This window comes from Prionailurus viverrinus, chromosome D1 (genome assembly GCF_022837055.1).
Source record: "Prionailurus viverrinus isolate Anna chromosome D1, UM_Priviv_1.0, whole genome shotgun sequence".
Taxonomy (NCBI): domain Eukaryota; kingdom Metazoa; phylum Chordata; class Mammalia; order Carnivora; family Felidae; genus Prionailurus; species Prionailurus viverrinus.
In genome coordinates this window covers 71,255,321-71,271,451 of record NC_062570.1, presented here as the reverse complement: position 1 = coordinate 71,271,451, position 16,131 = coordinate 71,255,321, and the positions used below count along the sequence as shown (strand labels likewise).

The following is a 16,131-nucleotide window of genomic DNA, read 5'->3' as shown; positions in this document are numbered from 1 at the left end:
TTATTGATACGGGCTCACTAAGCAGAAATTCTGCACTAAACGTTGCAGTTCAGGTAGTTTTTTTTTTTTTTTTAAGGCTCTAATAATTTGTTTAGTTGGCTGAAACGTAAACCAAAAGATGGTCTATCATGAGTGAGCTGGAAATATTTGACCTCCCTTGCTTTAATGGTAGAGTAAGGGATTCCAGAAGTATAAGGAGATTGGAATGTTTGAGGGAATTGGTCATTTAAGACCTACCCACTCACAGTGGGAGGGTCCAGATGATGTAACTTTCACCAACACTGTGAGAAATTAATTCATGAGGGGAGCCCTAGCATCCTTGAAGAGCTTTGTGGTCACTCTTTTCTGTAGGCCAGATGTTTACAGTGGGAACGGCAGCCACTCAATTGGGAAACCGAAATACAGCAGGAGTAATTGGATCCCAGGGTGGCAGGAGCCAAGTGATGGCACTCACAACCAAAAGCAAGGTGCATGTGGTTACCATAACAGACAACAGGGTCAAAGCAGCAATCAAAGTATTCTGACTTACGCAGACCTACGGCATTGCCTAGTTTATCAAAGGATTCCTAAAAGTGAGATAGTTAGGAAGCCTACTAAACTCTTACTTGATCTGTATAATCAGAGAAGTTTTAGATCAAGTTAACACAAATCTAACTTAAATAAAGAAAACAGAGAGTCATGGACCCACAATCAGTTCTCAGAGTTGAGACAGTTTAGAGACCAAGAAACTCCTTTGAATGAAGGTCCTTGAGAAGGGACCATAGTATACCATCAAAAATTTATACCGCTAATCTTTTTCCCAGAGGTCCTCAAAGAGACCTACAGGTTTTTACCAGCATAACTGTACATTGAAGAAAAGGAAATAATCTGATCTTTTAGAGACTACTGGATGCTGACTCCAAACTGACACTAACTCCAGGGGACCTGGAACATCACTGTGGCCATGAAGTCAGAATATATGCTTGTGTAGGTCAGGTGATCAATGGAGTTTTTTGTTTGTTTGTTTGTTTTTGTTTTTGTTTTGTTTTGTTTTTTCCTTTTCGATCAATGGAGTTTTAGCTCAGGTCCATTTCACTGTGGGTCCAGTGGGTCTCCGAACCCATTCTGTGATTATTTCCCCATTTCCAGAATTTATCATTGGAATAGACCTACTGAGAACTTGCAAAATCCTCACATTTGTTTCCCGAACTGTGGAGTAAGGGCTTCTGTGATGGAAGAGGCCAACTGAAAGTCATCAGAACAGCCTCTACCTAGGAAAATAGTGAATTGAATGCAATACTGCATCTTTGGAGGAATCATAGAGATTAGTGCCACCGTCAAGGACTTGAAAGATACAAGATTGGTGATTGTCACAGATCCCTATTTAATTTTCCTATTTGAACTGTTCAGAAGAAAGATGGATCTTGGAGACTGACAGTGGATTGTGATAAGCTTGACCAGCTGGTGACTCTGACTGCTATTGCTGCACCATCTTTTCATGCTCTCAGGCATCGGCACTCCTGGTTCTTGGGCCTGTGGACTCAGACTTACACATCGGCTCCCCAGTTCCTCAGGACTTCAGACCTGGACTAAATTATACCACCAGCTTTCCTGGTTCTCCAGTTTGCAGAGAGCAGATCATGAGTCTTCTCAGCCTCCATCATCATGTAAGTCAATTCCTATAATACATCTGCTCTTATAATTATCTGTACATTTTTACCTCTATCTCTAAATCGAAATCCTACAGGTCCTGTTTCCCTGGAGAACCCTGACTAATGAGTTTACTAATTCAACGTTTGGAAACCTACACTAAGATAATTATCTCAAACATAGAGAACCAGTGTGAAGGAAGATGTTCATTATACTATCTGTATAGCTTTACCACAGGGAAATTTGGGAAGTTTGATTGTAAACTTAATTGTATGATTGTGTTATAAAGATGTCAACACAGAGGCACCTGGGTGGCTCAGAAGGTTAAGCCTCTGACTCTAGGTTTCAGCTCAGGTCTTGGTCTCATGGTTTGTGGGTTCGAGCCCCACCTCTGGCTCCACACTGACAGTATAGAGCCTGCCTGGGATTCTGTCTCCCTCCCTCTGTCTCTCTCTCTCTGCCCCTCCTCTGCTTGTGCTCTCTCTCCCTCTCAAAAATAAATAGGGGCACCTGGGTGGCTCAGTTGGCTAAGCATCCAAATCTTGATTTCCACTCAGGTCACGATCTCACAGTTTGTGAGATTGAGCCCTGCATCGGGCTTCACGCTCAACAGTGTGGAGCCTGCTTGGAATTCTCTCTCCCTCTCTCTTTCTCTGTCCCTTCCCTGCTCACACTTTCTCTCTCTCTCACAGAATAAATAAATATTTAAATAAAATTAGTAAATAAACTTTAAAATGAATGAATGAATAAATAAATAAAAATAAAGATATCAACACATAAATACAATGTCCCCAAACTAAAACTTTAGACCTTATGTTCTGTGAATTGTTAAATTCAGACATTCCCAATTTGTCTCGACTTAAAAATTAACATTTTTGCAGTTTCACCATAAACTTTTTATTAAAATATATTAGCAAATAGTCTTCTCTATTTTCTGCCATATTTGCTAACACATCTGGTTCCCTAGGACAACAGATGTGTTCCAAAGAAAACATAGGTCTTTCAGAACCAGACTGATTGTAATGAAAGACAAAATGTCAGAAGATAAATTGCCCAAAGATACATGTGGGATATGTGGGGGAGACTTTCAGTTTTGCAGCAGAAAATTATGTGTTTACTCACTTATTTCAAAGTAAATCATAAAATTTCCTAAATAATTAAGTAGATTAAAAGAGACATTTTGCACCAGCAGAAAATGTCTCCACTCAGTTTATTCTGTGTTTATAAATCTGCTTAACCAAATAAATACATTTTGCTTAAATTGGAACTCAAAAATCTGTGAAATGACTTCGGATTGGAGAGCCTCATATTATCAGCCCTGAGTTAAACTCACTGTCACTCAGTTGAGGCAGCCTGAGCAAATGGACAGAGGACAGGAACCAACACACTGCTTTCATGTTCCTGTCACCAACAGCATATGTGACCTTGAGTGAATCTGTCCACTCAGGGCCTCAGCTTCTACATGTGTAAAATGTAGCTTGAATTGGATTGAATGCTTCTTAATGCTCCTTCCAATTCTGAAATTTTCTAGAGTTGCTGTAAGCTTTGTGCCATGTAGACCCTATACTACTTTCCGATAGCAGGTCACTCTCTGCCTTCCCAAAATGTTGCCAAGGGATGCAAGGATACGTCACTGTGACGTGAGGCATAATCAAGAAACTTCCTGCTCTATCACCCGGATAGGATGAATGAGAGACACTCAAACGAGGCCGTAAAGGAGGAAGGAGCACTATGCTCTTCAGACCAGTGTCAGTAGGGCTTATTCCTGCTTCTCTGAAACAGACCTGCCTTTGTGTCTGGGCCTCTGCTTCTCTGAGAACAAGTTCAGTGCAGATGGTACGATGCCTTGCTGTAGGTAAATGCTTCCCAAGTGTTTGCCTGATGAACCAACCTAGAGACAAAACATGTCTTCTGTTGGAGCCTGAAAAATGGCTTGCATCGCTCTACCCAGAGGGCCCTCTAGGGAGGAGTCTTGACAGAGGAGACTTTCCCAACTGCCAATCATCTATCATGGATTTAGGGCCCATGGTGCCCTAACCATGTATAAGGATATTGGGATTCAGGAGAATAAAACAGGAATCCTACCTTCCAAAACTCAAAGGATTAATGAAAAAGAGAAGGTACTGAGAGGTGAAAGCTGATCAGAATGATAAGGAGTATAAAGGCTAGAGTAGCTCAGATGTGTAGGTCACTATGGTCCAGAGCATTTCAAGACTCCTCAGTGAAGGTAGTCTGGAGTAGGCCTGGGGTGGGATGATTTGGGATAGGCAGAAAGTAAGAAGCCAAGTATTCCTATGTGAAGTCTTACTGGCCCTCCATCTCCGGTAGGCCCAGAAAATTGCCCATTCCCTCTGTCATACTCGAAATGCTGGTCTTCAAACCCCAGACAAATAAACCTTCTGTCCCACCAGCCACCTACAAATGTCTCTTCTGAAAAACAGAAGATTTTTCTGGAAGAAAATGAGCTGACTAGGATGGCCCAAGATGCAGTGTGATGGACCAGGTTGGTCACTGAGACGTAGACATGTTCCACACATGACATGGAAGAATTAGGTTATGTTCTATAATGATTAAAATTAGTTTTGGCTCAAAGGCAAAAGCCTTATGACTCTCCTCTTGTGTCCACTGGGAGCACAGATTTATAAAATCTGGAAGAGAGGGGCCAGGCAAACCCACTGCAGAAGCAGGCCAGTGCTGTAAGGTTTCTTATCTTTACTGTCATTGTCAAAGAATTAGGGCTCCCAAAGTATGTTTTCTAGATAACTGAAGTTAATCCTTCAGATTCCAGCAGTTTTTTCTTTGTGTTGTAGAAACTTAGCCAAATCTTCCAATAATATGTTACACATTTCCTCTGCACTTTTAAGAATGTTCTTAAAATGACGAATCTTCTTTGATGAGCATCTTCAATTTCATCTGCTGTTTACTTTGTTTCTTAGAAGTTACTGTTTTTAGGGGCACCTCGGTGGCTCAGTCAGTTAAGCGTCCGACTTCATCTCAGGTCAAGATCTCACGGTTTGTGAGTTTGAGCCCTGCATCGGGCTCTGTACTGACAGCTTGGAGCCTGGAGCCTGCTTCCAATTCTGTCATCCCCTCTTTCTCTGCCCCTCCCCTGCTTGTGCTCTGTCTCTCTATGTCTCTCAAAAAATAAATAAATGTAAAACAAAAATTAAAAAAAAAGAAGTTACTGTTTTTAGAAACACAATATAAGAATCTGTATCAAAGCATTTGCAAAGCAAAAGTAAGAAGGCTTCAAATTGGGGCTGAAGTGGCTCTGAGTGATAGTCATAAACTTTAAAGAATGGATTTTTGTTACATCTGTTTTCCTTTTCCTTTCTACCTGCAACTCAGTATCCCACAGAAGACCAGTAGCTTGAGAAGAATTTCAGTAAAACTTGCTTTTGGTCATTATTCTAGGGAAGTTAAGTCCCTGGGAATAAGCTAGTTCTATGCCCCAGACTTCAATTTCTGACACCCCCCCCCCAAGACTGATCACATTTCCTGTGATATATATGCTTATAGAACTGTTCTTTACTTCAGAAAACTGTTTGTAATGGTGTGTCTATTTGTGATTATTTGACTAATGTTTGCACCTTCTAAAAGACTGTAAATCCCAGGAAGGTGGGGCCCATGACTGGTTTTGTTCACCATTACATCCCTAGAAACTAATCTAGTAAGTGCCGAATAATTTTGTGATGAATGACAGAAGGAACATGTGGCAAGTCCAGAGCCCCGATTTCTGGTTGTGTTGGTGCTATCTTGTGTGATCTTGGATAGAGCATTATACATCCTCTGAGTCTCAGATACCACATTTGGAAGAGGGTCTTTAACAAATGGTCATAAAGGGTTCATCCACTCTAGACTTCTAATCTTTTTAAATACAAGAAAGGATAGAAGATGTCAAGATTAGAGGATAATCCAGTATGGAGCTGGAGGAGAGGCAGTGACAGGGGTGGCCAGGTGAGTATCCCTAGGACATGGCAGAAATGACTCTTTGGAGAAATGTGATCTCTCTGTGGCCATCTGGCCTTTGGGAAAATTATGAAGGGAAGAAGTTTCTCATTCCTGTTCCTACCTCCCACTTTGTCATCAAAATCATCGTTTGGGTGCTCTATTTCCCATGGTCAGGACTAGGGTGAGACAACAGAAGCATTTACTTTGGAAGCAAAATTTAAGGAAGCAACACAAAGCTCAGTAATCAAGAAAATATTTTAATGTAACACTTCAAAATCTAAATTAGTGCAAAAATCCATGATGAACAAGATATCAAAATTTGGGGGCACCTGCTGGTTCAGTCAGTAGAGCATGTGACTCTTGATCTCATGTTCATGAGTTTCAGCCCAACATTGGCATAGAACTTACATTAAAAAAAGAAAAAAAGACCCCATGTCGGGCTCTGTGCTGACAGCTCAGAGCCTGGAGCCTGCTTCTGATTCTGTGTCTTCCTCTCTCTATGTTTACAATGTCTTTCTGTCTCTCTCTCTCAAAAATAAATAAACATTAAAAAAATTTTTTTAAAGATATCAGGGGTGCCTTGGTGGCTCAGTTGGTTAAGTGTTGGAGTCTTGATCTTGGCTCAGGTCATGATCTCACAGTTTGTGGGACTGAGCCCCACATAGGGCTCTGTACTGATGATGTAGAGACTGCTTGGGATTCTGTCTGTCCCTCTTTCTCTGCCCCTCCCCCACGCTCTTTCTCTCTCTCTCTCTCTCTCTCTCTCTCTCTCAAAATAAATAAATAAACTTAAAAAAAAAGATATCAAGATTTTAAAAGTCACGATCAGTATTGTGTTTTTCTTTTGCCTCAGGTTCCAATATGGCTCACCTCAACACTTCATCTGATTCTCATTTCCTCTCATTCTGATGAAACACAGGTGTGAGTGCACATAATGGAATGTGCAAGAGAAATACATTTGTGTTGGCTGCAACACTGTCCGCTGGGGGGAATGTCAGGTGAGCACCCAGGGCTCAGGCCAGAGTTACAGCCATCCAAGAACTAGCAGGAAACCACTCATCTGCCCCTGCCCCTCAGAATGAGCCCTTGGAGGGACTGTTCCCAAAGGCCAAGAAAGAGGCTCTTGTACCAGCACAGCAATACTGTCCTCTCTTGAGACTGTTGCTGTTCTGTACACACAAATGTCAGAGCCATATACAGGGTTTTCACATTTCCCCAGGTATCCATTCCACTCTGCAGACTGTAGACGGGATCCTGGCCATGAAGCAGTAAAATCCTTTACTTCCTGTCCCGCCAAACATCCCTGTCATAATAAAATCCACAGACAAACTTTACTGATCATTTTCTATCACTCTAGGAGCAAATGCGGGGAGAGGGAACAAAGTGAGCTATTTTTCTTAGCTGAGCAGTGAGAAAACATGATAAGTGGTGACAAGAAAAGATCTGTGTTCTGAGGGACATTTAATGATTCGTGAGGACCACCCCCTCTACCACCACTATCCCCCAAGGGGTGGTGTGGGTGAAGGAGGAGGCAGCTCATTAGTGCTGTTAGTCTGTCAGACTGCTGTCAGGACTGCAGTGACTATTTGGGGGGGGGGGGGGGAGAATGCCAAAGAAGGGACAGTTCTTAACTTTAAACGAATGGGAAGGTATTTTTGAAATGAAGATCAATACTTTATTGTAAAAAATGATGGGAAGGGACCATTCTTTAACTGAATACCAATACTGCCTAATAGTCGTGGCCAGCCCAGACCCTGCAAACCTGATGATGTTGGGGAAAGCAGGCAGGGCTGACGTCCAATGATCCTGCAGGTGATATGCTACTGCTCCTGGTGCCTTGGCATCCCTGTACCCCATCTGCAGTCCCAACATCCATATTTAGTCATCTTCATTGGCCTTTGGTAAGACATTGAGGACTAAGTTTAGTGATGATCTCTTATTTTATCCATTTTACTAGAAGATTCTTTTTTTTTTTTTAATGTTTATTTTTGAGAGAGAGAGACAGAGCATGAATGGGGAAAGGGCAGAAAGAGAGGGAGACACAGAATCTGAAGCAGGCTCCAGGATCCAGGCTCTGAGCTGTCAGCACAGATCCTGATATGTGGCTCAAACCTATGAACTGTGAGATCATGACCTGAGCCAAAATTGGACGCTTAACTGACTGAGCCACCCAGGTGCCCCAGAAGATTCTTAATTAATAAGAATTTTAAGGAATCATGGGGCACCTAGACACTCAGGTTGAGTGTCTGATTCTTGATATTGGCTCAGGTCATGATCTAGTGGGCATGAGATCAAGCCCCTTGTCATGCTCCAAGCTGACAGCACAGAGCCTGCTTGGGATTCTCTCTTTACCTCTCTATCCACCCTTACCCTGCTCATGATTGCTCTCAAAATAAATAAATAAACATTACAAAATAATTGTAAGGAATCTCTAAAGATAATAATATATCAGGCATTTGTAATAGACATTTGGTAGATATTCTGTGGCTGGAGATCCTATGAAGCACCTTGTTTTAATAGGTAGATATTCCATACCTGGAGATCCTGTGCAATACATCTTCCAAATCTGGGGATATCCACATACCAAATGGTGAGATTAAAACAGTTGAACAGCCAAACTCTAAGGTTACCTAACTGGCTGGCTTCATCTCCACTGTATTTGCATTAGAAATACAGAAATGAGAAACTGAAAATATTCTCAGATGATACAGCTTGCTTCATATATGGAGACCTGTCCTCTTGATATTCTCTCATTGGAATATTTTTCCCCAGATTTCTCTCAGCCTTGCCTCCTGTGGTAAGCAGAATAATTATCCCTCCACCCCATATGTCCACTTCTTAATGCCTACAATCTGTGAATATGTTAGATTTCATGGCAAGGAGAAATAAGGTTGCAGGTGGAATTAAGGTTGCTAAACAGGTGATTCTGTGATGGAGAGATTACCTGTATTATCTACATAGGCCCAATGTAATCAACAAAGGTCTTTATAAGTAGAAGAGGAAAGCAGAAAAGATAGGTCCAGTGTGAGAAGGACAGTCTGATGTTGCCAGCTTTGAAGATGGAGGAATGGGGACACAAATCAAGGAATGTGGACAGCTGGAAAAGGCAAAAAAACTGATTCTCTCTTAGAACCTGTAGAAGGAATGCAGCCATAGCAACACCTAGCATTTAGCCTAGGAAGACCTTTTTTGGACTTCTGAGCTCAAAAACTGTATGATAATAAGTTTCTGTGTGTGTGTGTGTGTGTGTGTGTGTGTGTGTGTGTGTGTGTGTGTGTGTGTTTTAAGCCACTGTTTGTGGTAGTTTTTACAGCAGCAATAGAAAACTAATACATCTCCTTATCATTTCATCTAAGTTCAAATGTCATCTTCTTAAAGAGACATTTCTTAATATCTCACACCTGCTAAAGTATCTCACTACACACTTATTTTCATTTGATTATAATCATCTAGAGACTTTTTTTTTTTTTTTGAGAGGGAGACAGAGACAGAGCACCAGCAGGAGAGGGGCAGAGAGAGGGAGACACAGAATCCGAAGCAGGATCCAGGCTCTGAGCTGTCAGCACAGAGCTCGATTGCGGGGCTCGAACTCACAACTGTGAGATTATTATGACCTGAGCCTAAGTGGGCCCTTAATGACTGAGCCACCCAGGCACCTCTGATTATAATTATCTAAAATTATTTTCTGTTTATTCCTCTTCCTTTTCACAAGAATGTAAATTCTAGGAGGGTGAGGACTTTGTTGCTCTTTTCACCTATGTATCTCCATTGCTTATGATACCACTACATGATAGACATCCAATAAATATTTGTTGCATGAATGCGCTTTAAGCTAACGACCGTAACACTCTTGCCACTGCTGAATCACAACTAGAAGACACCTGTTAGAAGAGTCCCATGCCTGGGTAGGTCCTCTGTTGCAAGAAACTGCTCAATAGAAAGCAGGAGTAGAAACATACCAAATGGGAATTAACAAATAAGCAATCAGTTGCTTAATTTTAGCTAATTTAGAAAGCTTGAAGACTAAGTACCATCCGTGGGCAACTGCAGCCTAATGAGTCCTCTGCCAAGAAGTAACCAGTTTGGGAAGACCAGAAAGGGGTGAAAAAATACATGATTAATTCAGGTTACCTACATATTCCGTAATCACAATCCTTAGATCACATACACAAAAATGCCTCATAATGACCAAGGGACAAATGAGTAAAACAGGGCAGATTATTTTCTTTGTATGTTGATGAGGCATTTCTCAAGTGGAAATTTTTGATTATCAGGTTTAGCTCAAAACTGAATTCGGATAATCTTTGAAATTTTGTCACTCTTAAATAGTTTGTTTAAAAGTTCCTTATTTAATAATTCCTAAAAAGACTCCCTCAGAAAGGGCTGGCAGCAGCCCAGTGGGGAAGGCTGTCTCCTTCGCCCTGCCCTGCGGTCAACACCCTGGAAAAGGCCTTCAGGAGATCGCCTAAGAGCCACGCCCAGATCCAAAGGCTCGCACCCGCCTCTGCACTGTAGACTCTGAGCGGTACAGAGCTGGGAGTAAATGTCGGGAGCGGCCAGAGGACTCTACGCTCAGCCAGCCAATGGCATGGGAACGGGGGCGGGACCTCGGGATGTCCGGCCAATAGGAGCACGGCGGAGCAGAAGGGCGACCCCACTCCACGGCGGTGGGGGTTCGTAGCCCCAGCCCCCGGCCCGGGCAATGTGGGGCCCTCCGGGTGCCGAGGCGTGCGTGGCGGCGCTCGGAGGCGTGCTCTTTTTGCTGTTCTTCGCGTTTGGGATCCGCCAGCTGCTGAAGCAGAGGCGGCCCACTGGCTTCCCTCCCGGGCCGTCGGGGCTGCCACTTATCGGCAACATCTACTCGCTGGCCGCCTCAGGCGAGCTGCCCCACGTCTACATGAGAAAGCAGAGCCAGGTGTACGGCGAGGTACAGCCCGATGGGCTACGGGCAGGGAGGGCCCGGGTCTACCTCCGGGGTGGACCTGACAGCGGCTCCCGGGCCCGAGCTGTCGTCCCCAACCCTATGTGCAAGTGACTTGAAGGGAAACCCCGCCCGGCCAGAGTCCCCACCCTTCCAAAGCCCCGCGGGATCCAGCTGGGCCAGGCCCCCAGCAAGGGCGCGGAGGTCGTGCTCCCACGCCTGCGCGGTGGAGCTCCGGCTTCTTTTTCTTTTTCTTTTTCTTTTTCTTTTTCTTTTTCTTTTTCTTTTTCTTTTGTCCTCTCGCGGGAGTTAGGCGTGTATTCGGTTCTACCCACGTATTCTTGCGAAAATGAGGCTTTCGAAGTGTAGGCCCTGGTTAATGTTTTTAATAGGAAGTTCCTGAATGTTTGCATCTGAGGATGCCTGGTCTAGGCGTCCCTGGTCTAGGCGTCTGCTGGGGGGGGAGGGGGGGTGTAAGAAAGCGCAGGTGAAGGCCCTTGGCCAAGATGCGCTCTCGAAAATTCATTGTGAAAGCGAATGAATTTATGACTAAAAATCGATGCGGAGGCCTACAGCGCAGAGCTGTGTCGCCCTGACCAGCCAGGAGCATCTTAGAAAACACTGAGCCAGGTGCCCTCTGGTAAACTCACGACCAACCGCAGGGCCAACTTCCGGCCTCTCCCACTAACCACTTACAGTGTCTCCCACTGTCTAGAGAAGGAAAGTTTGGCACAGAAATGCTGAGTGACTTGCAGACAGCAGCTAGGCCCCTCCATGCAGGGGACAAGGCCGGGAATCAAGCTTGTGATTGGAAAGGTGTCCTGACCCCAGAAGGAGACAGAAGTTTCCAGAGCATCGGCCCTGGCCGAGCTCACCTGTTATGTTTCGAATCCATCCATTCCTATGCAGCAGGAAGCTAGGCTGTGTGCCAGGTGCTGGAGATGTGGTGAGGAAGGCAGACACGGCCCGATTTCAGGGAGTTCGAGCCCACTGAGAGAGCAAATCTAGATATCGACCACAAATTGTGAATGCTTAGAAGGAAAAGTAGAGCATTGCTGTTTGGCAATTGTGATTTCAGGTTGGGGCTTAAAACCTTATCTGAACCAGTGTTTACAAGAATTACCCTGGATTTTGGTACCTCGGTAACCGTTAACGTTGGTAAAGGGTAAGTGGACTTAGGTAAAGCAGATATATGTAGTTCTTACATTTTTTTGTCAGCCTTCCGGTTCTCCAGGAGTTGAGTGTATTTCTGTGATTTCCAATGAGTGTATATGAGCTCTGGTATGTGGGTACAAAGCATCATGAATTCTTTTTTTTTTTTTTTAACTATTTATTTATTTAGAGAGAAGGAAAGAATCCCAAGCACAGTCCACACTGTCAGTGCAGAGCCCATTGAGATCATGATCTGAACCAAAACCAAGAGTCAGACACTCAACCAACTGAGCCAACCAGGCACCCCTGTTCTAGAGAAATCATAAGATGTGAAAGGAGGCATGAGCCTAGCAGTTGAGTCCTCTTTTGTCAGATAAAACTGGACTTTTTTCCTCTCTGAATTTTAATTTTTCCTCTTATGTAATGAGAATAATGACTAGAAACAGTTAACTGCTTCTCAAATGTTCTTGGTTATAAATTGCAGAACAATTTATTAGGTCTACAACATAAAAAGTATATTTAAGCTAATTATGTGAAACACCGTCTTGCAGAATAAGAAGTTGTTTTTCATATATAAATATTTGAACTGATAGGATCATTGTATTTACAATGAACATTCTTTTCCAGAAGGGGGTAACCTGAGTTCCCTATCAAAATAGATTACAAATTATACAAGACTTCATTTTGGGATAAGTAGATCTGGTTCAATGGATTTAAGAATTTGGCATGAGTGATTCGTTTTATTGCTGTTACGACTGTTTGAAGTGACCATGGTTCTTTACAAAGAGGGCAATTTACTGGAGGTGGTAAAATCAAGTAGTGCTATTAAGTACAGGAAGAACAGAGGAAGAGAGGAGAAAAAATGAAAAGGATGTATGCATTGAAGAGTAGATAACTGTTTGCCTGACTCTGCCCTTACACTTAAGTTGAAAACTACCTAACATATTGAAAACCACACCTAACATACTAATTCTTTCAGCTATAACAACATTTGATCCTTTTTTTTTTTAAGTTTATTTATTTGTTTTGAGAGAGAGACAGTGCGAGTGGGGGACAGAGAATCCCAAGCAGGCTCCGCACTGTCAGCACAGAGCCTGACTCGGCTCCACCTCACAGAACTGTGAGATCATGACCTGAGCTGAAACCAAGAGTCAGACCCTTAACTGACTGAGCCACCCAGGTGCCCTGATCCTTTTTTTTTTTAATTGTAGTTGACACACAATGTTAAATTTTAGGCATGAAGTGTAGTGATTTAGCAATTCTGTGCCCTCTGCTAGTCTCACCACAATGTGACTACCATCTGTTACCATGCATTGCTATTCTAGTACCATATTCCCTATGCTGTACCTTTTATTCTCATGACTTACTCATTCCATAACTGGCAGCTTGTACCTCCCACTCACCTTCACGCATTTTGTCCATCCCCTCATCCCCTCCCCTCTGGCAACCACCAGTTCTATGTATTTATGGGTCTGTTTCTGCTTTTGTCTTTGTTTTTAGATTCTACATATAAGCAAAATCACATATGTCTTTCTTAGCATAATAGCCTCTGTGTCCATTCATGTTGTCCCAGATGGCAAGATCTCATCTTTCTTATGGTTGAGTAATAATAATGTGTACATTATATCACGTATTCATACTTTCATATATTGATGGACATTTAGGTTGCTTCCGTATCTTGGCCATCGTAAATACTGCTGTCATGAACATAGCAGTGCATGTATCTTTTTGAAACAGTGTTTTCAATTTCTTTGGACAAATACCCAATAGTGGAATTACTGAATTGCATGCTATTTCTAATTCCGATTTTTTGAGGAACCTTCATACTGTTTTCCACAGTAGCTGTACCAATTTACATTCCCACTAACAGTGTACAGGGGTTCCTTTTTCTCCACATCCTTACCAATATTTGTTATTTCTTGTCTTTTTGATACTAGCCATTCTGGCAGGTATAAGGTGATATCTCATTGTGGTTTTGATATGCCATCTTCCTGATGATTAGTGATGTTGAGCATCTTTTCATGTGTCTTATGACGTGTGTGTCTTATGTGGAAAAATGCCTATTTGAGTCCTCTGCCCATTTTTAATTGGATTATTTGTTTTACTGGTGTTGAGTTGTATAATTTCTTTATCTGTTTTGGATAGCAAACCCTTATGGGATATACAATTTGCAGATACCTTCTCCCATTCAGTAGGTTGCCTTTTCAGTTTTCTTTTTTTTTAAATGGTTTCCTTTGCTATTTACAAGTTTTTATTTTTTGATGTAATCCCAATAGTTTATTTTTGCTTTTGTTTCCCTTGCCTGAGGAACATATCTATAAATAAATTGCTAAGTGAAATAACCAAGTGAATACTCCCTATGTTCTCTTCTAGGATTTTTATGATTGTAGGACTCACATTCAGGCCTTTAATCTAGTTTGAGTTTATTTTTGTATGTGGTGTGAGAAAGTGGTCCAGTTTCATTCTTTGCATGTATTGGTCTGGTTTTCCCAACACCGTTTGTCTTTTTTCCCATTGGATGTGCTTGCCTCATTTGTTGTAGATTAATTTTATATTAATGGGTTTATTTCTAGGCTCTCTTTACTGTTCCATTAATCTGTGTGTCTGGGTTTTTTTGCCAGGATCATAGTATTTTGATTATTATATCTTTGTAGTATATCTTGAAATCTGGGATTGTGATACCTCCAACTTTGTTTTTGTTTTTCAAGATTGCTTTGCCTATTTGGGGTCTTCTATAGTTCCTTACAGATTTTAGGATTATTTGTTCTAGTATGTCTAGTTCTGTGAAAAATGCTGTTGGTATTTTGATAGGGATTGCATTAAATCTTTAGATTGCTTTGGATGGTATGGACATTTAAACAGTATTGGTTCTTCTAGTCCATTAGCATGGAATATCTTTCCATTTGTTTGTGTCATCTTCAGTTTTTTTATAAGTGTTTTATAGATTTCAGAGTACAAGTTTTTCACCTCCTAGGTATTTTATTATTTTGGGTGCTATTATAAATGGAATTATTTTATTAATTTCTTTTCCTGTTACTTCATTATTGTGTATAGCAATGCAACAGATTTCTGTATATTGATTTTGTATCCTACAGCTTTACTTATGCATCTATTACTTCTAATAGTGTTTTGGAGGGGTCTTTAGATTTTCTATGTATAGTATCATGTCATCAACAAATAGTTTTACTTCTTCCTGCCAATTTTGGTAACTTTTATTATTTTTCTTGTTTGATTATTCTGGATAGGACCCCAGTACTATGTTGAATAAAAGTGGTGACAGTGGACATCCTTGTCTTGTTCCTGATCTTAAGGAAAAAACTCTTAATTTTTCACCATTGTGTATGATGTTAGCTGTGGGTTTGTTATATATGGACTCTATTATATTGAGATATGTTCCCTCTAGTTGAGAGTTTTCATTATGAACAGATGTTGAGTTTTTTCAGATGCTTTTTCTGCATCTGTTGAGATGATCATCTCATTTTTATCCTTTATTTTGTTAATGTGGTGCATCACATTGATTGAGTTTCAAGTATTGAAACAGCCTCACATCCCTGGAATAAATTCCACTTGATCATTTTAATTAATTTTTAAATTTGGTTTACTAATATTTTGTTGAAGATATTTGGTTCTGTGTTCATCGAGGTTATTCGCCTGTAGTTTGGGGTTTTGTGTGAGTGTGTGTGTGTGTGTGTGTGTATGTGTGTGTGTTTGTAGTGTCTTTGCTGTTACTATCAGGGTAATGTTGACCTTGTAGAATGTATTTGGAAGTTTTCTCTCCTCTTCTTTTTGGAACAGTTTGAGGAGAATAAGTGTTAACTCTTATTTAAGTATTTGGTAGAATTCACTTGTGATGCCATCAGGTCCTAACTTGTTTGTTGGGAGTTTTTTGATTAGTCATTCAGTGTCATTATTAGTCTATTATTAGTCAAAATCAGTCTATTCAGATTTTCTTTTTGTTTTGGAAGATTATATGCTTCTAGAAATCTATTTCCTCTAGGTCATCCAATTTGACATATAATTTTTCATAGTAGTCTCATAATCCTTTGTGTTTCTTTGAAGTTAGTTGTTACTTTCCTCTTTCATTACTGATTTTGTTTATTTGGGTCATCTTTTTTTCTTCATGTGTCTGGCTAAAGGCTTATCAGTTTTATTGATCTTCTCAAAGAACCAGCTCTTGTTCATTGATCTGTTCTGTTGTTTTTTTTAAGTTTCTGTTTCACTTATTTCTGCTCTGATCTTTATTATTTACTTCCTTCTACTGGTTTTGGTTTTTATTACTTATTTTTCCAGCTCATTTTGGTGTAAGATTAGGTTTTTTATTTGAGATTTGTCTTGCTTCTTGAGTAGGCCTATACTACTATAATCTTCACTCTTAGAACAGCTTTTACTGCATTCCAAAGATTTTGGCCCATTGTGTTTTCATTTTCATTGGTCTCTATGTATTTTTTTAATTTCCTCTTTGATTTCTTGGTTGACCC

At 41.2% G+C, this 16,131-nt stretch overlaps 1 protein-coding gene across 4 annotated transcripts in view; it reads left to right on the top strand.

Annotated features, from left to right (window-relative positions):
• Positions 1-1,577: 1,577 nt before the first annotated feature.
• Positions 1,578-16,131, top strand: part of LOC125147201 (vitamin D 25-hydroxylase) — a 28,953-nt gene continuing 14,399 nt past the window's right edge. The window contains exon 1 of one of the 4 annotated variants that reach the window (XM_047824288.1): positions 1,578-1,646. Coding sequence is in view for 1 of the 4 variants with exons in the window: in XM_047824284.1 (XP_047680240.1) it covers positions 10,283-10,507 (225 nt within the window). In the remaining 3 variants the exon portion in view is untranslated. Of the gene's footprint in view, positions 1,647-10,232; positions 10,508-16,131 lie in introns of those variants that run through there. The other 3 variants (XM_047824284.1, XM_047824286.1, XM_047824287.1) reach the window with 3 other exon arrangements.